Source organism: Pleurodeles waltl, chromosome 3_2, assembly GCF_031143425.1.
Source record: "Pleurodeles waltl isolate 20211129_DDA chromosome 3_2, aPleWal1.hap1.20221129, whole genome shotgun sequence".
In the NCBI taxonomy this organism is placed as follows: Eukaryota; Metazoa; Chordata; class Amphibia; order Caudata; family Salamandridae; genus Pleurodeles; species Pleurodeles waltl.
Window position 1 is genome coordinate 77,574,157 of NC_090441.1, and position 24,988 is coordinate 77,599,144.

General features: G+C 47.9%; 1 protein-coding gene across 3 annotated transcripts in view; it reads right to left on the reverse strand.

Moving 5' to 3' along the window:
* LOC138286494 (septin-4-like) overlaps positions 1–24,988 on the reverse strand; it is a 363,706-nt gene that overhangs the window by 87,080 nt on the left and 251,638 nt on the right. For all 3 annotated transcript variants that reach the window (XM_069226791.1, XM_069226789.1, XM_069226790.1), the window contains one exon: positions 19,310–19,433. In XM_069226791.1, coding sequence (XP_069082892.1) covers positions 19,310–19,433 — 124 coding nt within the window. The remainder of the gene's footprint in view (positions 1–19,309; positions 19,434–24,988) is intronic.

The window sequence follows — 24,988 nt, forward strand, 5'->3', positions numbered from 1 at the left end:
ACTGGGGGAGGACCCCATCCACAAGTTTCTCCAATTCCTCAGATGTGAAGGCAGGGGCCCTTTCCCCAGTCGCAGCAGCCATTGTATCTCCCAGGTCACAGCAGCACTTGCAGTATAGGTCCTCTCCTGTGGATGATCAGGTCTCGAGTGATTAAGCAGTTAGAAAATGGCGGTCACGCCTGCGGCGGTGCGTACCGCGGCGGTGCGTACCGCGACCGCCGGCGCACATCGTCATTGGCTCCTGAGACCCATAGGGTTCAATGTTAACCAATGCTGCTTTGCGCCGCGGTCTTCGACCGCCTACCGCCACGGTGTGCCACGCCAGCGCATTGACCTCACATCCCATTGTCACACTTCACAGGTCAGGCAGCCGCCATTTCAAAGGCCCACATGGCTTAATTTCTACTGCATCACACAGGCCTAGGCCTTGCATTGCCACTCATACAAGCCATTCAATGCATAGCGAATCGTGTTTTGTGCAAGCTGTGGTTACGTACCTGTGGGTTGCTTGACTCTGTGCTCCATGTTGTCCTTCCTAGGCACCGTCCGCTGGGACTTGCGAGGAGATGGAGGAATCCTCCCGTGTACAGACCGCTGGTGGACCTGTCAACAATGGAAGAACGACATGTCATACTGACATACAGACTTGACCGAGCCACTATACAGGAACTTTGTGCCCAGCTGGAGCCAGACCTGATGTCCCCCATTCGCCAACCCACAGGGATTCCCCCTCTGGTGCAGGTCAGTACTCCATTTTTTGGCAAGTGGATCATTCCAAACAACAGTGGCCATATCATCAGGGATGTCTCAGCCTATGTTTTCTAAGGTTTTGTCCAGAGTGTTGTCTGCCCTAATGAAATACATGCGGAGCTACATTGTTTTCCCTGAGGTGGGCGATTTGGCTACAGTGAAGGGTGATTTCTATGCCCTTGGACATATCCCCAACATCATTGGTGCCATTGATGGGACCCATGTGGCTTTGGTTCCCCCCAATGGAAGTGAGCAGGTGTACAGGAACAGAAAAAGTTATCATTCGATGAATGTCCAGGTGGTCTGTTTGGCTGACCAGTACATCTCCCATGTAAATGCCAAGTTCCCTGGTTCTGTGCATGACACGTACATCATGCGAAATAGCAGCATCCATTATGTGATGGAACAGCTACAGAGACACCGTGTGTGGCTAATAGGTGACTCTGGTTACCCCAAACTGTTGTGGCTACTTACCCCGGTGAGGAATCCCAGGACAAGGGCAGAGGAACGCTACAATGAGGCCCATGGGCGAACTAGGAGGGTTATAGAAAGAACCTTCGGCCTCCTGAAGGCCAGGTTTAGGTGTCTGCATATGACAGGTGGATCCCTAATGTACTCACCAAAGAAGGTGTGCCATATCATCGTGGCCTGCTGTATGCTTCACAACCTGGCTTTGCGACGCCAGGTGCCTTTCCTGCAGGAGGATGGTCCAGATGGTGGTGTTGTAGCAGCTGTGGAGCCTGTGGAGAGTGAAGAGGAGGAAGACGACGGGGACGACACAGACAACAGGGACACAGTGATACAACAGTATTTTCAGTAGCACACAGGTACGAATCAACCACGCCATTTTACATTTACTTAAAGTCTCCTGCCTCTCTACTGTCTGAGTTCCCCCCCAGTTCCTGTTAACTGAGTTGTGACTTTCCCTTCCGTTTTCAGAGCTGTGGGCCCCACTGAGTGACCTCTGCTTTGTTTGCCCATGGACTACAGCTGTGTGACAGTGGTATGTTGTCATCACAATGTAACTGAACATTTTGGCACTGTTATGTCTAATACATTTGTTCAAAATACAAGCAGACTCCAGATTTTTTGGGTGCAAGAAGTGATTTAATTCAAGTGCTAAATTTAAGGAACATGATTGTAAAACGGGGATGGGTGATGGTGGAGTAATGTCCATGGCAGAGTCCAGTTCTCAGTCGCACAGGTGCATTGTCCATATGCCTGTGGAAGGATGGAGCAGGGGCAGTTCAAGGTTGGACAGGGTGACAATGTGGGACAGTGGGATGACATCAGGGGGTATTGTTTGCTGGCGGGGGTCTTGCAATCCTACTCTGTCTTCTTGTGAGATCTCAGGTTCCGCTTGCGGGGTGGTTCTTCTTCTGCAGGAGGTCGGGTTCTGGTGGCCCGTCGTTGTGTGGGGGCCTCCTGTCCACTAGCGCCGGCGGAGGTGGTAGGCTGTTCCTGGTCCAGGCAAGTGACAGGGGGCCTTTTGTGGTGCCAGATGGTCCCGCAATGTGGTGACTATCTGGGTTAGGGCCACGACGATGGTCCCCATTGCGGAACTAATGTTCCTCAGTTCCTCTCTGAACCCCATGTACTGTTGCTCCTGCATGACCTGGATCTCCTGGAACCTGGCCAGTACCGTAGCCATCGTCTCCTGGGAGTGGTGGTATGCTCCCATGATGGAGGAGAGGGCCTCTTGGAGAGTCGGTTCCCTGGGCCTGTCCCCCCCCGTGTCGCACAGCAGCCCTCCCAGTTGCCCTGTTTCCCTGGGCCTCTGTCCCCTGGACAGTGTGCCCACTACCACTGCCCCCAGGTCCCTGTTGTTGTTGGGGTGGTGGGTCAACCTGGGTGCCCTGTAGTGGTGGACACACCGCTGATTGACGTGTCCTGGAGACAGAGGCATGGGCCCGCTGGGTGGTAGCTGTGCTGGTGTTCCCAGAGGGGGTTAGGTCTGGTGTAGCCTGTGGCTGTCTCTGGGGGAACCGACTGTCCCGAGGTCCCCGATGGGCCGGGCTGGTCATCAGGGTCCAGGGAGACAGAGCTGCTGTCATCACTGGGGGCCTCTTCTGGGGGTGGGATGGACATCTCTGGACCCTCCGTGGCGGTGTGGTGGCGTTCGGGTCCTGCAGGGGTATAAGAGTTTGGTTATTGCTTCTGTGTGTGGCATTTCGTGTAATGGGTGGGTGGCCGTGTCCCCCAGTGCTGGCATTCCCTTGTGGGGGCTTTTGTGACGGTGGCTTGTGGGGGTGATGGGTGTGTGCAGTGGGCATGCTTTGGGGATGGGTGTCCATGCTTTGGGGACGCACGCAGGGCAAGGAGTTGGTGTGATGGGGGTGGGGGTATGATTTGGCATGCAGGTGGGGTGGGGGGAATGAAGTAGTGAAGATTTGACTTACCAGAGTCCATTCCTCCGCCTACTCCTGCGAGGCCCCCAGGATGCAGGATGTGCAAGACTTCCTCCTTCCATGCTGTGAATTCTGGGGGAGTAGGTGGGGGTCCGCCGCCAGTCTTCTGCATCGCAATGTTGTGCCTTGATACCATGGAACGCACCTTCCCCCGTAGGTCGTTCCACCGCTTCCTGATGTCGTCCCGATTGCGTGGATGCTGTCCCACAGCGTTGACCCTGTCCACTATTCTTTGCCATAGCTCCATCTTCCTGGCAATGGTGGTGTGCTGCACCTGTGCCCCGAAGAGCTGGGGCTCTACACGAACTATTTCCTCCACCATGACCCTGAGTTCTGCGTCAGAGAACCTGGGGTGTCTTTGGGGTGCCATGGGGTGGTGTGGATGAGGTGAGGGGTGGTGTATGTGTTGTAGAGTGTGGTGGGTGTGGTGGTGTATAATGTTTTGTGCTTGGAAATTGTGTGGGTGATGTTGTGATTTTCCTATGTGTGATGGTGTACTCTATGCTGTGCTCTCTCTCTCTGTCCTTCACTCGCAATTGTGGTCGTAGGGGTTTGTGGGTGATGTGGGTGTGTGTTTTATATTTAATTGGGTGTGTGGGAGTGGTGTGTGTATGTGTCTCAGGTGTGTGTATTTTGAATTATCCAATGTGGTAGTGTTTTGTAAAGGTGTGTGTATTTTGAGCGCGGCGGTGTGTACCGCCAATGGAATACCGCGGTTGAAAGACCGCTGCAGGGATTTGTGGGTCGAAATGGTATGGGGGTATTTCTGTTGGCGTGACGGTGGAGGTTTGGTCATCGCCAGTTTCCCGCTGACCTTTGGTGTGGCGGACTTTTGTGGATGTCGGGTTTTTGGGGGTTTGCCAGTTGCGGGTCAGAATGACCGTGGCGGTTTACCGCAGCCGCGGCGGTCTTCTGGCCGGCGGTATGCAACTTTTACCGCCGAGGTCAGAATGACCCCCTATATCTTTCCATTTGGAACAGTGTACACCTTTTTTGTAAGTTTCCTCCATTGTCAACAGGTCCACCAGCGGTCGGTACACCGGAGGATTCCGCCATCTCCTCACATGTCCCAGCGGACGTGCCTATGAAGGACAACAGCGACCACAGAGTCAAACAACTCAGAGGTACGTACACACAGTTTACCCAGAACACCAATCATACACAATAGGTGGCTTGTATGTGTGTTGAGACTAGGCCTAGGTATGTGTGACGCAGTTGGAAATTAGGCCATGTGGGCCCCTGAAATGGCGGCTGCCTGACCTCTAAAGTGGGACAATGGGATGTGAGGTAACTGCACTGGCGTTGTACACCGTCGCGGTAGGCGGTCGAAGACTATGGCGCAATGCTGCATTGGTTAACATTGGACCCTATGGGTCCCAGGAGCCAATGACGATGTGCGCCGGCGGTGACGGTACGCACCGCCGCGGACGTGACCGCCATTGTCTATCTGTTTAATCACTCGATACCTGATCTTCGAGAGGAGAGGACCTACACTGCAAGTGCTGCTGTGACCTCGGTTTGGAAGAGACAATGGCTCGTGCGTCTGGGGAAAGGGCCCCTGCCTTCACATCGGAGGAGTTGGAGAAGCTCGTTGATGGGGTCCTCCCCAGTACACACTACTCTACGGTCCTCCAGACAAACAGGTAAGTACACAGGGAGCATGTCGTATGGGCTATGCCTGTGTGGAGAGGGCTGGATGTAAGAAGGAAGGGGGCAGAGTTCTGCGTGCATGAAAGACGGTGGGTGCATGTGCCACATGGCAAGGGTAGGGATGGGGGCCAATCACTTTGACAGTGCAGTTGGTAATGACTTCTCTTCTTCCCCTGTACATTTCATGTAGGTCAGCGCCCACCAGAAGAAAGATATTTGGCGAGCCATCGCCAAGGATGTCCAGACCCTGGGGGTCTACCACAGACGGAGCACCCACTGCCGGAAAAGATGGGAGGACATTCGCCGCTGGAGCAAGAAGATGGCGGAGGCTCAGCTGGGGATGGCCTCCCAACGTGGGAGGGGTGCCCGTCGAACCATGACCCCCCTGATGTGCAGGATCCTGGCGGTGGCCTATCCTGAGTTGGATGGGCGCTTGAGGGCATCACAGCAGACACAAGGGGGTGACTACACTCTCATTCAGCTGACTTTGCGCGCAGTGGAGTTGTCTGGGTGGGGGAGAAGGGCTGTGGGTTTCCCTAGGCCAGGGTGAGTTCCCTAGGCTAGGCCCCTCCGTAAGGCATGGCCCTGTGTCCCCCCACCCCCCCTCTGTAGAGTGCCAAGTACAGCTATTCATGCCCCTGTGTCATCTATGTGTGCAGATGTCGTCCATAGCCTTGTAGGTCATTTCCCAGGAATTGCACTGTAGAGCCCAAGAGCACGGCGTAGTGTAGGGGGCTTCTGTGTCTGTCTTGTCCGCCAACAGTAGCGGTAATCCATGCACTCAACATGTCTTTCTTCTGTCGTTCCCCCCCTTTTTGTGGTTTCCCTGTTCTTGTGTGCATTAGCATCATCAGGCGGAGGAGCAGTGGCACGGAGCACGAGGGAACTGCATCCCACATGGCCATGGAGGGCCACACTACGTACTCAGAATTCACCAGTGGGACGGAGGGCGAGGGGAGCTCCACGGCGGGGACAGGAGCTGACACCAGCGACACAGACTCGTATTCTGATGGGAGTTCCCTTGTGGTGGCGGCAACATCTGAGCCCCCCACATCTACAGGTACAGCCGCCATCCCCCCTACCAGCACTGCCCTCCCAGCAGCCCCTCAGCCTTCGCCCCGTGCCCGCTCACCCAGGAGGGTGGGCATCACCTTCGCCCCAGGCACCTCAGGCCCTGCCCCAGTCACCCATGATGCCCTCAGTGAGGAGGCCATTGACCTCCTCAGGTCACTCGCTGTTGGGAAGTCTACCATTTTGAATGCCATCCAGGGTGTAGAAAGGCAGTTGCAACCAATTAATGCATTCCTGAAGGGCATTCATTCTGGTCAGGTGGCCCTTCACCGAGCCTTTCAAACTCTGGCCTGATGGCAGCCATTGTCCCTGTGTCTAGCCTCCCCCTCCAACTTCCTCCACCCACACCCAATCCCCTGTACCTCTGCCTATCCCAAGCACACCATCAGACCAGCCTGCACACACCTCACCACATAAGGGAAGCTCAGGCAAACATAAGCACCACACATCCCACAGGCACTCACGCAAGCATCACACACATGCAGACACACCAACATCCACTGCCTCCACTGTGTCCCCCTCCTCGTCTCCCTCCTCCCTCCCAGTCTTGTCTACACACACACACCTGCATGCACTACCTCTACAGCCACTACGTCCCTCACCAGCACACCCAGCAGCACACCCCGCTCACGTGCAGTCACCACCCCCACTACCATTCACAAATCCCCTGTGTCCTCTCCCCGTGTGTCTGTGACACCCCCTCCCAAGATACACAAACGCAGGCACACACCCACCCAACAGCCATCCACCTCACGACAGCCTCCAGCGCATGCACCTTCACCCAAAGTCAGCAAACATACACCTCCTACAACCACCACCTCTTCCTCCACTCCCAAACCCCCTCCAGCTACCCCTCCCAGTGTGTCCAAAAAACTTTTCCTGTCCAGCCTTGACCTTTTTCCCACACCTCCCCCACCCCGTCCATCTCATAGGTCCCGAAGTAGCACCTCAGCCACAACATCTCCGGGACCAGTGGTGCCTGTAGTCACAGGTATGTGGAGTGCACCGGCCACCAGGACAGCCAGTGTGGCACGGAGCCACAGCACAGCCAGTCCCCCCCCCCCCTGTGAAGCATCAGTGGTTGGCCAGTGCCCGGCGGGAGAGGGGGAAGACTCCAGCCACCCAAGCCGCTCCCAGTGGTCCCGGTGGGAGTGTGGACTCAGCTGTGACACCTCCCAAGGTGGGGAAGGGCCACAAGAAACCCGACAAGTCTGGGAAGAGCAGCACGGCGGAGAAGACCGCCATCATCCCCACTGCCCAGGAGGGCCCCGCCAGCCCCATCCCAGCTGCCCAGGAGGGCCCCGCCAGCCCCAGCCCAGCTGCCCAGGAGGGCCCCGCCAGCCCCAGCCCAGCTGCCCAGGAGGGCCCCGCCAGCCCCAGCACAGCTGCCCAGGAGGGTCCCGCCAGCCCCATCCCAGCTGCCCAGGAGGGCCCCGCCAGCCCCAGCCCAGCTGCCCAGGAGGGCTCCGCCACCCCAGCCAAGATGGGCCATGAAGGACCGCCAGCCCCAGCCCAGATGGGCCATAAAGGACCGCCAGCCCTGGCCCAGCTGGGCAATGACAGACCGCCAGCACAAGACCCGCTGGGCCATGAAGGACCGCCAGCACAAGACCCACTGGGTCATGAAGGACCGCCAACTCAAGCACCGCTGAACAGGGCACCACCAACTCAAGCACCGCTGAACAGGGCACCGCCAACTCAAGCACCGCTGAACAGGGCACCGCCAACTCAAGCACTGCTGAACAGGGCACCGCCAACTCAAGCACCGCTGAACAGGGCACCGCCAACTCAAGCACCGCTGAACAGGGCACCGCCAACTCAAGCACCGCTAGCCCATGAGCGGCAGGGGCTCTGACGCAACTGGGATGGTCCCCCTCCAGAACCAGTGGAGACATGCATCCACTACCTCTGTCCTTCACAGGATGAAGCACTCTGGGCACCAGTCCTCCTCCAGAACCAGTGGAGACATCCATCCACTACCTCTGTCCTTCACAGGATGAAGCACTCTGGGCACCAGTTCCCCTCCAGAACCAGTGGAGACATCCATCCACTACCAGGATGAAGCACTCTGGGCACCAGTCCCCCTCCAGAACCAGTGGAGACTGTTATCCACTTGAGAGACTGTGGCTTTGCACTCCCCAGGATAATGCAGTGGGCAAACCACCCACTGGAGAGACTTGAGAGACTGTGGCTTTGCACTCCCCATGATAATGCAGTGGGCAAACCACCCACTGGAGAGACTTGAGAGACTGTGGCTTTGCACTCCCCAGGATAATGCAGTGGGCAAACCACCCACTGTAGAGGCTTGAGAGACTGTGGCTTTGCACTCCCCAGGATAATGCAGTGGGCAAACCACCCACTGTAGAGACTTGAGAGACTGTGGCTTTGCACTCCCCAGGATTGAACAGTGGGCATTGAGCCCCTTCGTGGATCTGGCGTTGTGCACTCATCTGGCTGAGGTGCCCCCCCTACACCCTGAGGTGCCTGTTGTTTTTCTATCTGATGCCCCTGCAGTGTTCTCTCTGTTTTGATCTGGTATCGAGTGTGGGCCTCGCCCATGCATTTTGGGCCCAGTGGTCCACGGACTATAAATGGTGAAATACCTGGACTACTATTCTTGGTGTATATTTTGTTAATAGTGTAAATATGTATATTTTTGCGTACTGCATTTTAATAGATTACAGTGGTTACACTCATTTCCTTCTGTCTTTGCATTCTTCCGGGGGTTTGGGGGGTGTAACTATAATGTATAGATATTTATTAGTGTGTGTGTTGTAGTGGGTGGGGGTGGGGGTGTTGCGTGTTGCGTGTCCCTGTTTTTTGCCTCCCCTGTGTCGTAGGTGCAGTACTCACCGTGCTCTTCGCCGCCGGCGTTCGTGCTCCTGGTACAGGAGCAGGAAGACTATCACAGGTAAGATTTGGAGTTCCGGTTCCATGGTGTCCTCGTTCCTCGTGGAGTGTGATGAGGTGAGCGTTTTCCCTTCGAAATTCCTGTTTCCGCCGTGTTTTTATCCGTGGTGAATCCGCCCCGGAAAAGGTGGCGGATTGGCCTGTCATAATAGTGTGGGCGGTACATTGTCTCCCACCTGTCTGTTGGCGGTGACCGCCGCGCTGTTTGTTTGTACCACCGTGGCGGTCAGAGTGTTAAAGTGGCTGTCTTTGTTGGCGGTTTCCGCCACGGTCGTAATTGCAATTTTTTTCCGCCGGCCTGTGGGCGGTCTTACCACCGCTTTAACACCGTCCGCCAGGGTTGTAATGACCACCAGAGTGCCTACAAAGGCGGAGGCAAAAAAAACTACAGAGGAGATGGGGAGACATGGTGTGATATATACATGCTCTTGGCGCTAGAGGAGGTGTTTGAGGAACGTAAATATTAAATGTAGCTTGTCCGAAAATCATATTTATATCCCTGGAATCAATGCAATTCTGAAAGCACAGGATGAAACAACAAGTTGTTGCTACATTATTTCTGTTTAGTACATTAATTTAGTGAGAAAACACTAGAAAAATAAATCTACCAATTTCTGACTACGTTTTCCCCCTCTGATTGGAGGTTATACAAGGGATGGCAGGAGGTAAAAAGCTGAGAAGATCTCTTAGGATTTAAGTCTGTGACCGCTGAGTGAGTCAGTGCAGTGGAAGGATTAGTCCACTGGGACAAAAGACCAGGCCTAACAATGCAGTAGGCCAGTGGTTCCTTAGAAAATTCAGTAATATTAACAGATTAAGGCCCATATTTATACTTTTTTAGTGCCACATTTGCGTCACTTTTTGACGCAAAAGCGGCGCAAACTTACAAAATACAATTGTATTGTGGAAGTCGGCGCCGTTTTAGTGTCAAAAAATGATGCAAATGCGGCACTAAAAAAGTCTAAATATGGGCCTAAGTCCCCAGCTTTCAGTGATGTTTCAATGGGGGTACCCAGATTCCAATAATGATTGAGTGGGGGGCCCCGGGCTTCAGTATTGATAAAGGGGGGGGGGGTCAACAGAAGTCAAAAGTTTGGTAACCACTGCAGTAGGCAGTTCACATTGATTTGACTGTTGCTGGTGCTAGAAGCTCAGGAGGGTCTTCAGAGACAAAGTTAAGCACTTTAAGGTGGGATTGCCTTCTCTTTGCAATCCCATTCTCCTGCTCAAATTTTCGCGGTGCACGATGCTGGACGCGGTACAAGGTCTTCACTGGGCCAAATGCAGCGATCGTGTGCCTTTATCAGGCTCATGTTGGACACTGTAAACAGTGAACTCTAATGCCTGATTTGGGGAAATAATTTTGGTTTTGGCTTCAATTGCACAGGTCAAGCTACATCTGTTAGAAATGTTAAGAGATTCAGCTGGTCAGATGGACAGGCTCATCCTGTCAGCATAGGTAAGAGAAGTCGTATGTCGCGATAGCAATAAGTGCAACAGCCACACACAGAAAACGAACACGAGTGGTGAGAGGCAGGAGGCACAGTGAACTCCAAAAGTGCTCATGAGTTGCTTAGCTATGACTAACCACGATTGGTAGAAACGACTGCTATTATCAGGGTCATGACCTTGTCCAGTTGTTTGGTCAGGATGGTCCGGTAGAGGATGTTAAATAAAGTGTACAGGATTAAATGATCTGCTGTGTCATTTCACCATTACTGACAATCATAAGTGGATATTGTGACAAATCCGGTCTAGAAAGTCACATCGTAATCAGAGATTACTGGGCCAAAACAGGGGTCTTCCACGTGCTATATTATGGGGCCTGTGTACTGTGGACCCCTAAATCAGGGACCAAGTACCCCAATTAGCACATAACTTTCATGGAAGCCCAGGGGTGACTCGGGGAGGGGTTGTGGGCTAGAAACTAGGAATTCAGCAACTCACAAAGCATTCATTAGATCATCACCCAGTCAGTGTTCTTTTCTTTAAAAAGTAACATAGTTTAATACTCAATTAAGGCTCTGATGTACGGAGCCTACGAGATACAAAATCACAGTTTGCAATTGAAAAAGGGGTTTTCTTTATATACGAAAGCCCTTTTGCAAGGCGGAAACTTCTTCCTCACTCACTCATGAATGAATGAACCATTTGTAAAGCGCACAGCCGCCAGAAAGGCGTTCTGGCACTAACAGCTTAGAAATGGCAAATCAAGAGAAAGCTACTAGGTGGCCAGGTATTTAGTAGGTTTCTTTTTAAACTTGCTCATTTGGGGAGTCAAGGAAAACGTACGGCAGAGATTTGCACTGTCTGGGGGCCAGAAAAGGACCGGATGGGGCAGAATGCATTCTGGAAACTTGCAGCAAAAACTGACTGGGTGATCCCTGAGATCTGGAGGGGCGATATGCAGAAACTCTTTCCCTCAGATGCCTGTTACGGAATGCTCGGAATGTCAGTATTAAATATTCGAACAGAATATGCTTAAACAGCGGAAGTCAATGTAAGTTCCTTAGATGTGGGGAAATAAGGTTCAATCTGGGAAGATTGAGAAGCAACCTCGCGGCTGCAGTCCTTTCTGAATCACAAATAGAAAGGTTAATGGATGGGGTGACCCCCCCACCCCCATTTCCAGTTCGGGAAGCAGTGTATCCACGGTTTACGGATGCAATGGCGCTCTCTAAGCACTTGTGAGTTACCGACCCCCGAGTTTGGCTAGATATTGATACCCAAAGTGAAGGGGTCCGCTTAGGACCCCTTCTCCCTTGGTAACTGTGTGGGGAGTCTCTGGGGGAGCAGGCAGAGCAGATCCTGGCCCACTTCCTGCTTCCCCTGAAGTTTTCCAAACAGTAAAGCAGCCCCAGTTTCTTCGAGTAACTCGGGCTGCTTTTAAAAAAAATCATTTCATGGCATTGGGCGGGGGAGTGGCAATTGCGACCTGTCTAATGAATATTAATCAAAACATACAAAAAAAGGCAACAGAGTGGGTGCCGGTGACAAACGTGCTGAGTGCTCTCTTTAAGGGTGGTAGATGTGCGATAGCAGTGATAACAGCGCGTGCTTATTGCATGGAAAAGTACTGCGTTCATCGGTTGCGTCATTTCCTCTCTGGCCAACATGGCACTCCGATAGGTATGTCAATCTCCACTCCACAATTCTCATAAGTTCTCACAGTTCTCATAAGTGCGTTTGATTTTCAGTGTACCTCTCTCTCGGGCTTCATTTATGCAACAGTCCTGGTGATGATCCCGTATTTATGAAGGGATCGAAACATTGCTGACTTATGCACAGACCCATATCCTTGTATATGATAATTTAATAGGCCATGCTGTTCTTTACCACTCAATAGGCACTATGATCACTTTTATCACACTTGTGCATCACACTTAAAGGGAGCAACTGGTAGCCACTCCGCCACCTTTTTATTGTATGTTTTGATTACAAACTTATTTGGCCACAGCTACTGTTATGTTGACATTGTTTTCACAGTATTGTCTTAGGGACCACTGATCACCTGCTTACGTATGTATCCCAGGTCCATAGTGCTTCTTGGTTTTTATCTCCTGCATGCCTACTACCAAACAATGTCATGGCAAGAATACCGATGAGCAAAATATCGAAAAGAATATAGGTAAGTATAGGTTTATTGTACTTAACCCACATCTCTGAAGAATAGTAAATCTATATTTGCAAATCTATAGCCTTGCCTCCATTATATTTTGGTTGTCAAAAATGTTGCAGTGATATCCTTATAGCATGATATTTCTCCAGTCTTTATTCTGACATTCAACTACTGCTATAGATACGGGTAATAGAGGGCTATATAATGTTGCAAATATTGTGACATCCACATCTGCATGGAGCCTGAGTAGCACCTGAATGTTGTCTTAAAATGGAAGCCTTGGGTCCAGATGAGTTCTAACAGGACCCGTAAGGAAACATTGAAAAACATAGCTGAGAGGCAGGTACCTTAAAGAACAGTGCAGGTAAGTGGCTGTGGCTGTAACTTGACCGGAGGAAAAGTGTTGGCTTGGAGCTCAACCAACAGGAAAAAATACTTCAAGGTCAGAGCTTGTCATTTCAGTCAGGTTTCCTGCAGACGGACAACCACAATGGCACGGCTGACAGCGTTGCATTTTCCTGAAATTATGTATTTGATATTGCTTGATAACTTGTAAAGGGAGTTGAACCTACTGTTGACATTTCACCAGTGATGTTACCATTCTCTATTAAATGACTCTAGGAGAGCATATTTTTTAAACAATGAGGTGATGCTGGCTGTGGTAAATGAAGCCTGTATCGACTGCATATCCGCATCTTATCACATGGCCCTCATTGTAGTCTAGACAGATTGGTAAATTATCCATTAAGATTGAGATATAGTATCATGGCCTCTGAGGTGGCATCCAAAATACCTTGCTTTAAGTATTTTAGACGAATGTTGAATTAGCTTATCAAAATAGTTGTATTTCCCTGAGGTTCTAACCAAGTCGCGCCTGAAAGTCGTGTGATTGTTCCTCCACTAAATCCAAGGGCACCCATGCTTCTAATGCAAAATTCATGTTGTATTAAAAAATAACGTCAACCATCACTGGCAAAAGAAATCGTGGTTCATTCGGTTCAAATAAGGGTGGGAAGGGCGTAAAGCAGCTTTCATTTTACTTACTTCTCTTGGCACTGCCTTTGCTCTACCTGGTCTATGTGTTCAAGGAAGTAAACAAGATCAAAAACGTCCTGTTTACTTTTAGTATTAAAACATATTGCTTTTCCTGCAGGTCCTCAGCATCAAATAGGGATCTATTGAGGGGCGGGTAAAGGGTTAAGCGCTGAAGTCACTGGAAGTAAAAGTTGCATGATGTCACTTCCCCAACCTCTGCCTCAAAGATCACCCAAGAGATCTATGCCTCTAACAACTCTTGCTCTGAGATGATCTAACATATTTTAGTATTTTGTCTTTGGCAACATTATCTTCGAAAAAGTGATAATTGTTAAAAAAAAATAGAAAAAAAGAACTTGAATTCACAGCTTGCAATATTATCAGTATTAACAATGTGTATAGTAAGAGTGAGCAACTAAACTAGAGGCATGGATATGTGGATATGCTGTTTAGTTAATGTCACAAGTGTGGGAAATCAGATATCATCCATGCTAGTTGTTATTATACGTTAAGAGTGCCTGGCCTGGAGAAATATAGAAACTCAGTGTTGGACCTGGCTTTTTGACAGGGACATCCCCAAACTTTTTGCCTCCTTCCTCCTATTTTTTCTGACCTGTTGTTGTTGGCTTTTGACCTCTGGGCACTTTACCACTGCTAACCAGTGCTAAAGTGCATATGCTCTCTGTGTAAATTGTACTATTGATTGGTTTATCCATGATTGGCTATTTAATTTACTTATAAGTCCCTAGTAGAGTGCACTATATGTGCCTAGGGCCTGTAGATTAAATGCTGCTAGTGGGCCTGCAGCACTGGTTGTGCCACCCACTTCAGTAGCCCCTTAACCTTGTCTCAGGCCTGCCGTTGCAAGGCCTGTGTGTGCAGTTTCACTGCCACTTCGACTTAGAATTTAAAAGTACTTGCCAAGCCTAGAACTCCCCTTTTTCTACACATAAGTCATCCCTAATGTGTGCCCTAGGTAAGCCCTAGAGCAGGGTGATGTGTGGGTAAAAGGCAGGACATGTACCTATGTAGTTATATGTCCTGGTAGTGTAAAACTCCTAAATTCGTTTTTACACTACTGTGAGGCCTGCTCCCTTCATAGGCTAACATTGGGGCTGCCCTCATACACTGTTGAAGTGGCAGCTGCTGATCTGAAAGGAGCAGGATAGTCATATTTAGTATGGCCAGAATGGTAATATAGAGTCCTGCTGACTGGTGAAGTCGGATTTAATATTACTATTCTAGAAATGCCACTTTTAGAAAGTGAGCATTTCTTTGCACTAAAATCTTGTTGTGCCCTTCAATCCACGTCTGGCTAGGTTTAGTTGACAGCTCCTTGTGCATTCACTCAGACAGACCCCAAACACAGGGTACTCAGCCTCACTTGCATACACCTGCATTTTGAATGGGTCTTCCTGGGCTGGGACGGTGGAGGGCCTGCCCTCACACAAAGGACTGTCACACCCCCTACTGGGACTCTGGCAGACAGGATTGAACTGAAAGGGGGCTTGGTGCATTTCTTAGACACTCGTTGAAGTCACCCCCACTTCAAAGGCACAACTTAGTATAAAACAGGGCCTCTGCCCTACCTCATCAGACACTTGCTGGAGAAGAAACCTGAACCAGAAACTACATCCTGCCAAGAAGAACTGCCTGGCTGCTCAAAGGACTCACCTGTCTGCTTTTCTACAAAGGACTGTTGCCTTGCTGCTGGCCTGCTGCCTTGCTGAACTGCCTGGCTGCTCAAAGGACTCACCTGTCTGCTTTTCTACAAAGGACTGCTGCCTTGCTGTTGGCCTGCTGCCTTGCTGAACTCTTGTCTGGCTGTAAAAGTGCTCTACAAGGGCTTGGATAGAGCTTGCCTCCTGTTCCCTGAAGTCTCAGGACCAAAAAGACTTCTCTTTTTCACTTGGATGCTTCGTGCGCCGAAATGTTCGACGCACAGCTTGTTCCGTGGCGAGAAAAACGCCACACACCGACGCTGATTGATGGGACGCCTTCGGGACGACCAAAACTTTGACGCACGGCCTCGCAAGGACAACGCCGCCTGACTTCCAAGGAGAAATCGACGCAACGCCTGCCGTGAGAGTGAAATTTCGACGCACAGCCCCGCGGAACGACGCGCAGCCGGAAAACAAGCAGGAGAATCCACGCACAGACCCGGGACACCTGGTAATCCCCGCGATCCACAGAAAGAGACTGTCCGCGCCCCGGAAAACGACGCACGACTTCTCCGTGTGAAAAATAACGACGCAAGTCCGTGTGTGCTGGGGAGAAATCGACGCACACACCATTTTTCCACATATCTCTTCTTCTGCGGCCCTTGGCGGAGATTTTCCATCAGAAACCAGGTACTTTGTGCTTGAAAGAGACTTTGTTTGCTTTTTAAAGACTTAAGACACTTTATATCACTTTTCAGTGATATCTTTACAAATTCATATTGCATCTTTAATTGTTTTGACCTGCAAATACCCAGATAAATATTATATATTTTTCTAAACACTGTGTGGTGTATTTTTGTGGTGTTATATTATGGTATTGTATGATTTATTGCACAAATGCTTTATACATTGCCTCCTAAGTTAAGCCTGACTGCTCGTGCCAAGCTACCAGAGGGTGGGCACAGGCTGATTTTGGATTGTGTGTGACTTACCCTGACTAGTTCTTGCTTGGACAGAGGGTAACCTGACTGCCAACCAAAAACCCCATTTCTAACACTCAGGATTTAAAACATAACATGATGGCTGGGGTTGTTTTTTTATTAATAAGCGTTTTTTATTATCCAAAATAATAAATTTTTGGCGACCTTAAAAAAATGAAAGATTGGGGAAAAACAATTGCAACTAACAAAAGGAACTCTGTGACAGCATCAGTAACTCACTGATCTATCTACATAAAAAACAATTATTTGATGTGCATGCTACAACTTGTGCTTTGCAGGAGGCACTTTATCACTCTGCGTAACTTTATGAAAGTCAAAACTGGGACTAGGCAAAACTCAGATGTGTCTAACAGATGAATTAATCACCACAGTTAAACTGACATTATTCACGAAAAAATGCTGGCACATTAGGAACTTTGAAGTCTATTTCAAAATACAACTCCCCTACCCTCCCTACTCAACCACCCACCCACCCCTAAAAGAGGTCCTCCAGGTGCGGTGGAACAAGCTTCTGTGTAAAAGTAAAATGCCTTGCCTTAGGGTGGAGCAGGAGAGGACCCACTGCATGCTGTAACCGCCCAGAACTGGCCCATTGTCATTCTGTATGTGAAAATCATCCGGCAGAATGACAATGGGCCCATCGCAGTCTGTGCAAGGCCGGGGAGGGGATGCTTTTGAACACAGATGAAGAAGGCAACCAGGCCCCGACAGGGAGCTCTACAGAACTCTGAGGCTTCTTGCAAGGGGAGCTATGCAGCTCACGCAATCCCCAAAATTATAGGCAAAAGGCGTCCATAAAATGGATCCCAACGGATGTGAGATCCAAATAATGGACGGTCTGTGAAATTTAAGGAGGGATGGTTATTCTACTGTGACGGGGCGCATGAAGTGAAGAGTCACAAAAGGAGGAAGTAGCAGGAATTGAGGCACAAGACAGTGCGGGATTGTGAAGAGGACTGTTCAGATGGATGAATGAACTGTAGAAAACGCTTGATGCAGGAGAGTGAGGGTGCCTTAGGAAGTGCCTCGGCATGTACATCATAAGAGCCAAAGGGAGGAATGAGTGTGCTTCGAGGAAGGATTAAAGTGCATTATGTGGAAGAGGGTTCATTGGAGGGGAGGTGCATGTGCTGTTCAGGGGTGTCTATGGGTGGATTAAGGCTCTGGTTAGGGCATCTGGAGTGATTGAGGAAGGCGTTAAGCGAGGATCCATGACGCATGGCTAGGTTGAGAATGTATTAGGGGAGGAGATAGGGTGCATGGCAGAGATGAGTTGCATGACGGGAAGACATCTTGTTCATTCAGTACCTGGACAAAATATATCCACTCACAGACCATAGCTCGCTACCTATGACTGGTCCACAGTACTCCCAGAAGTACTCACTTCATACTACATCAGCTTGTCAGACACTCCGAGTAACACTCAACTGCTCCCCCTCCCATTTTAAACCCATCCTTGAGCCCACTCTCTCCCACTAACTACTAGCAGTAACTAAGCGTGTCCAAAAATTCTGAGGTACGCTTATGACAACTTTCTAAAGTAAAAAAAAAAAAAATGCTGGCTCGCCCACTTCTAGGCGTAGCTTTCATCCTTGCAGCCTGTGCAGTGCTCCAGGCCCTGAGGCAAAAGCAATTCTAGAGCTGAATATGGGAAGGAATAGTAGGAAGGCAAAACCTATGAACAGGGAATTCAATTTAGTGTAATTTCTGTTTCTGTAACATTTTTATTTACCTTTTCAAATTAATGGAAAACGAAGAGCAGAATTAGAAATGCCTACAATAACATGATTGGCATGCACTAATCTCAAAATCTTCTAGTGCTACACTGTAATCTGTCAGGCAAACGCTCTTTGCTGGAACCCTGGAGTGATTTCTCTCTCATTCTTTGAAAAGTAGCCTTTTCTTAACAAACAGTGATTTTTGGTCTGTATGCATATGTTATTTCAATAGCACCACCCTAGCCACAAGGTAGTAGAGCCCTGTATAAGGTCAAAAACAACATTTTTATCTAAACACCTGTGCTAAATCATTGAGAGGCATATTTACTAACATTTCATGCAACACAGCACAGTCAGTGAAGATTCTGCGCTGCATTGCGTGAAAGGGAATGAGCTGAACAGTACCATATTTTCAAAGATATGACGCATTGGAATTGGGATTGAAAGCTCTGACATGCAAGTTACAAAGTGAACCCTCACATCATCTTTCTGTTCACCCCCTATTCATCCTCGTCCTCTTGTCTGTTCCCTTTTCTCTATCTGTTCCCTTCTCTCTCCTACCTTGCCATTCATCTCCGCCTCTCTCCTTTTCTCTCTGTTTCATACTCTCTATTAGTGCTACTGCCTGAGAACTCAAAGTCTACGTTCAGCAACACAGTGCTGCTTCTGTCACAATAGTTCATGTTCCTGAGGTAGAATTGTGAAAAGCGCCTTTTATGTCGGCTGTCAAATTCTTCTTGGAGTGTATACTCTTACCAGTTTTTTCAGCTTTAAATACATCCAGCTATGTGTAAATGTTTGCTTAATACTCCAATGCACCATATAAAATAAAGAACATAAACCTATTTTAGCTTATACTTCTGCCATCTATCTATTCTGTAATCATTTGACATTCTCAGAAGTGTCCGTAAAAATTACCTTTTGTCCTGCATTCTGACCCTTTGTCCTGATTTTTTACTGTCACTGTCCACAATTTCCTTTTTACCAGGGGGTCACCCTACCATCACAACCCATCCTACTTGAGATTATCTTCCTTAGTTCTCCATTAATCCTTCCTTTTAACACATAATATACCCTCAAATCACAAACCCCATGTTCACCCCTTGTGCTCTCACATCCCTTAAACCCACAGGCTTCATTCGTGTGCCTAAAAGTGCATCTGTAAACCTCATCCACTACCCTTGGCTCCTCTCTAGTGCACTCCCCCACCATCTCACCTCCACTGTCCTCCAAATGCCCTCACCTCCACATAACTACGTGGTCCCGCGCTCTGCTGGTGCATTCGTTCCTCCTTCGTGCACCCATCCGGACTTCTCGCACTCTTCCTATTTCACTCCGCGGCCTCTTCATAGCCTCCATTTCCATTCCAGTCCTCGCTCGAAGTGCCACCCACTCAGTCACTCCTCATGCACTCGCTTTCTTCTTCTCACTCCTTCTCTTACACTGCTTCTTCCCCACCCCATGGCAGGTCTACAAAGGCACGTACCAGTCGCTGTTGTTGAGGGCATCCCCAAAGCCGGGGGTATCCACCACGGTGAGGCGCAGTCTCACTCCCTTCTCCTCGATGTCCACCGTGTGCTTAATGATCTCCACCGTCTGCGCGATGCGCTCTGTGGGCAAGAGAAGTCATTGGATTGCTGAATGCAATGGATGTGAGGTGATGGAGCGAGTCCCTCTCCTAGTCCCTCCCTATGTCATTCATCACCATCCCTTGTGAGGGCCCACACAGCCCTTTCTCTGCTGCAGATCCTGTGGTGACGTAGTAAGCCGTCTCACATCAACCCCACTGGCACTGCCTCCATCACCATGCTCCTGTGTGGGACTCGTATGCCCCTTCACCCAGTTTGGCGATTTATTTACATTCATCAGTCATGTTAGTCTTAGGGGCACCCACAAGTTGCACAGAAGTATCTATCTGCCGATTACTACTAGGTCTTATATTTTAACAATCATGCAGTTTTGTTGCTCTAAGAAACAAGTGCCATATAAAATGATTTAATGAGATGCACCAGCTTTGGCATGAGTGCAAGAGCATCCAAAGAGAACAATCCTTCATCTGCTCGCCCAGATGTAATTATTTTTCACGTAATGCAAAGCAGCAACCAGTTTTTGTGTGTTACATTGCGCAAGAGCACAAGTACTCGCAAATGTTTTTCCCTGGGGCCACAAAGTATGGTCTGTAGTGTGACCAAGGGCTGCACTGATGCCAGCAGGGTGACATTCAGGGGGCGGAATGTGAGGGGAGTGTGTAACGTGGCACAGGGGAAGAGAAGCATGTACACCTAATGGCTGAAATGCAGAATGTGAAAGCAGAAAACCTGGGATCTTTCTCACTTGACCAAATTATGTGATCCTAGGCAATGCTTTTTTTCACTTTGCTTCCTTTCTCTAAATTATCACATATAAGAGAACCTTGAAATGCATGAGTTCAGGATATACACTTTACAAAACGTTCTCTTGTAATGGATTAATAAACTATAATGTTGTCCATGTGTATTAGCAACCCAGACCACCCGGAGGGTGCACATGACAACTTACTGGCCTCTTAGTCACTACTGGAATTGTTGGGGTGGGAGGGATCAATAATGTTTCTAAAGTCATGTTTAAACTATCTGTTTGAAAAAAATACCTCTCAATAAAGTGATCTGAGCTAATGTTATAAGGTGAAACGCTTCTGCATGTTAATGAAATACACTTTTTAGAATTCTGACGGAACTTTATCATATTTTTACACAATGTCTTTAAAAATGAAGATGTTCCTAATGTTAAGCGGTGCAGAACACCTTAGTTGCTTGCGTTCATTACCTTCGGTTAACCTGAAAATAAATGCTTCCCCATTTATTTAATATCTTTCTAAATGTTAGTCCTGAATCAAGTATACGAGAGGGCCGCATGTGAAGATCAGAAGGGCCCCAAGTGGCCCTTGGGCCATACTTTGAGCATTAATGCACAAGGAGGAAATCCCAGTGCATGGACATATCTACTAGATTAAGCAATATAAGACCACAGCATACAGTGTGAACCACGATCATATAAGAATAGTAATATCCAAGGTATGCAGATTTCATTGAAGAAAAGGCACGTAAGTATCCCACGTTCTTGAAAGAAAGTCTCTTTAAGTGAAAACGCAGTTTGCTTCATTAAGACAGAATGTCCATCAAACACAGCCAACATGTGTTTTGTCACGCAGTCAAGGCTGCAAAAAAGACATATATACATGCTGGTGTTTCATTTTGCTCATAACTGAACACCGTAGAAGCAACACCGACAAATAAAGTATTAGAAGAAATCTAAAACCAAGTTAAAGAGCCAGAAAAGCGCAACCCAAAGTAGGTAAAGGTGAGAAAGATACATTGGACATGGCAGACCAGAAAAAATTAGAATGATGAACAAGACACCATGTAAGAGCACCTAAGTGAAAAAAGACACTACAAGAACTTCCAAAGCAAAGGCCAAAACAGAGTGTGCTCATACCTCATTGCAAAAAAAAAAAGGTGATAGTTACTACAGAAAATGAAAAGCGTGCGTAAAATGGTCAGTTGAATGAGAAGTAAGTCGACTGAGCAGAGAAAATGCATGCTAGAAGAGGAGGGAAGGAATTAATGGACCTATATCCGTACCTCGAAAAACGGGTATAGCTATAGATAAATTAAAACACTCCAAGTTACAGTGTTGATTACACATCTGGAACTAGAAAATAACTAAATGTCAGTGAGATAACCAAATTAAGGAATCACCAGAGACAGTACCGAAAAGTACTGGATGTCACAAATACTAATTAGTAAACTACTTGAAATTTTAGCTGGTAGCTTAAGCGTGTCAAATGGGAAATGTCAGTACAGATGGACAATAGCTGAGATTTAGGGAACCTTGATAAGTCCAAAGACGCAGTCCTACAAATAATTAAGTAAATGATGGTCAGACGCGGCGAAACCGAAACCTATTCAAATAAAGCGCAGTCGGTATAGTCAGAACCTGGACTAAGGTCCGACAACATAGGCAAAAAAGGGGCGAGCATGTTAACTAATGCAATAAAACGAACATCAACTAACTAACTAAGAAAGGAGGAAACTCACCATATGTGGTCGAGTGCCGTGAGACATATTTAAATAAATGACCCACATGGTGAGGCTGGAGCCTGTTTAAATAAAGCGCGGTCCCCCTGGTATTCATTGCGGTCAAAAAAGTCGGAACCTGGACTACGGTCCGACAGTGTAAATGAAAGGGGATAAGCGTGTACAAAACAGTTGCGTATCCCAAACGAAAACTAGACAGGGACACTCACCATATGCGGCAGAGTGCCGTAAACCATATAGTTTCCAAGAAAGTCGAAGCAACCGTATCACGAAGAGCACGCTGTTAAAAACCAAGCGGTAACATGAAGAGCAAAGAAAGACTGCTGAATGAGTGGTCAAGGACAAAGAAAGAGGACAGTAAGCGAGGTGCAGATAACATGGCACCATGTATAGAGTTCCAACCGACTAAAAAAGCGGCGGCCATATTGTAGGGGAAACAAGGGTGAAATCACAAAAGAGAACAAAACATTTCCAGCTAAGTTCGTAGGTCAAGTAAAACTAGAGAAAGACACCATGTGCATAGTTGAGGGAAAGAAAGAAAAATACGTGCATTGAAGGAAATAAGAGACAAAAAAGACCCTCAAAAATAGGGGGGGCAATTTGAGAATCGAGGACACAAGAAACAGTGTTCAATTAGGCAAAAAATGTACAGACAAATCACACATACAGGAACACAATACATAAATAATGCATGTAAGTACAAGGCAACAGCGCATATAGCTGGCAGGTATCACTGGACTACCGGATAAGCTAAGGAATATTTGAACATAAGTAGTTATGAGATGGAACATGTAAGACCTCAAGATTACAGACTAGTAGGTTACAAATAAACACAGAACAATGGCCAGTGTCCCATGGAAATAAACTCTCAAGTATATACAGGGTAAGCACAGAACAAAAGAACAAGTTTAAGTTAGGTAATTGAGACAATATAAGGCCAAATCAAGTTACAAACAACCCCAGATGTTCAAACGGTATGACCCAGAATAGAATATATGGTACTACAGCAATGCAGAGGATATTATAGCATCAGTGTGAACATATGATGGATATCATAAAGATGATACAACGTAAAACTTCATAACAACGAGATAAACATTAGGTAAGAAATACATGCAGTTCCCGGTCAATATTGAGACCCTTTTCTACAGCCCGTAGTTTCAGTATCCATTTCGCCTCACACTTACGCAGATCATTAGTTTTATCCCCCAATCTGGGTGAGGTGGATACCTGGGTAATGCCATGAAATCTGATGTTAAGAATGTCCTTCTCCCCATGCTGTGAATTGAAATGTGTTGCAAGAGGGTATGTGGCGATGTGATTCCTAATCGCTCTAACATGTTGTTGTATACGTTCTTTGAGAGGACAAATGGTGCTACCCATGTATATAAGTCCACATACACAGATAATACAATAGACCGTATATCTAGTATTGCAATTAATGAAATGTCTGATATGATGGATAGTCTCCGTATTGTAAGAAAAAGTCATTGTTTTATTAAGGGCCAATTGGCATGACACACAGCACCCACATTTGTAAAAACCTACAGGTTTGCTAGAAATCCAAGTTGGTGGATGTGTCTGTACAAGGGGTGCAAGAAAACTGGAGCACAAGATATTTCTCAAAGTCCGTCCCCTGCTATGTGTAATAGATGGTGTCTTGCCAATTGCTGATTCTAGTCCAGGGTCCAAAAAGTAGTAAGTGCCGGTGTTTTTTAAGTATACGGAACACTGGTTTACTTCAAGGATTGAATCTAGTAATAAAAGAAATGGACTTGTTTCTATTGGTACGAGCTTTTTTGTAGCTTCTGATAAGTAAGGAGTGGCGTTGTTTAGAAGATATGCGTCTACTAGCCGTAGAAATTAAGGGCCATATGTACGAACACATTTTCCCATTGACACAGAATGGGAAAAACCCTTTGCACATCTGGCCCTAAATCTTCTGAATAGCCCCTATCTCGGAAATGTTGTGCCAGATGTTCCAACTCCTGTGTGAAAATCTCAGTGTCACTAGAGTTCCAACGTATTCTCACTATTTCCCCATATGGGATAGCTTTGATTTGAGTCATAGGGTGTGCACTATGTGCATGAAGAATAGAATTACAAGCAGTCGGTTTTCTATACAGTCTAGACGAGATCTTGTTGTCGGTAATATAGAGAAAGAGGTCAAGGAACTCCATTTGTGCACAGTCAACTTTGTGCTTAAAAGCTAAATTGAACTCAGTCGAGTTGAGGTGATCTATAAGTGCGCTAAGGTCCTCACTGCTACCCGTCCAAATAGTAAGTATATCATCAATATATCTCCCCCAGAACAAAATGTGTTGAGTGATGTGAGTGGGACAGTGCGACTAAAGATGTTGTCTCTCAAACTGTCCCATGTAAAGAGTGGCATACGAGGGAGAAAATTTAGCTCCCATAGCCACCCCCTCGCATTGTTGGTACCATTGCCCATCATGTAAGAACACATTGTTCTCGAGAACTAGTCGTGTAGGGTCAAGTAGCATTTGGGTGTGTTCAAAGAGAGTGGCATCTTGATCTGCAAGAGTTAGAGAGAGCATATCAAGACCCCTTTCCAGGGGGATAGATGTGTCCAATGAACTAACATCAAAGCTAACAAAGGTACAATCATCTGTCCAATCAATGTCTTCCAGTTAGCACAATAGGTCCCTCGTGTCTTGTATGAACGAAGATAAATTGCGTACCAACGGTTGCAGAAATGAATCAATGTATTCGGATATTTGTTCTGTGGGTGAACCAATGCCAGAAATGATTGGTCTACCAGTGGGGAAGGTCTCAGATTTATGAACTTTAGGTAAGATATATATACAAGGTGCCCGTGGTGTGCTATTGTACATATATCTATATTCATGGTCAGAAAGAAGGCACAAATTCTTCCAATGGGTCAGCCTGTTACCAATTGTATTGATAATCCTATGCATGGGGTTATCAGGCAGATGTATGTACGCTTGGGTATTGCTCAGTTGTCTGTTGATTTCTGACATATAGGCCCTCATTCTGACCTTGGCGGGCGGCAGAGGCCGCCCGCCAAAGTCCCGCCGTCAGGTTACCGTTCCGCGGTCGAAAGACCG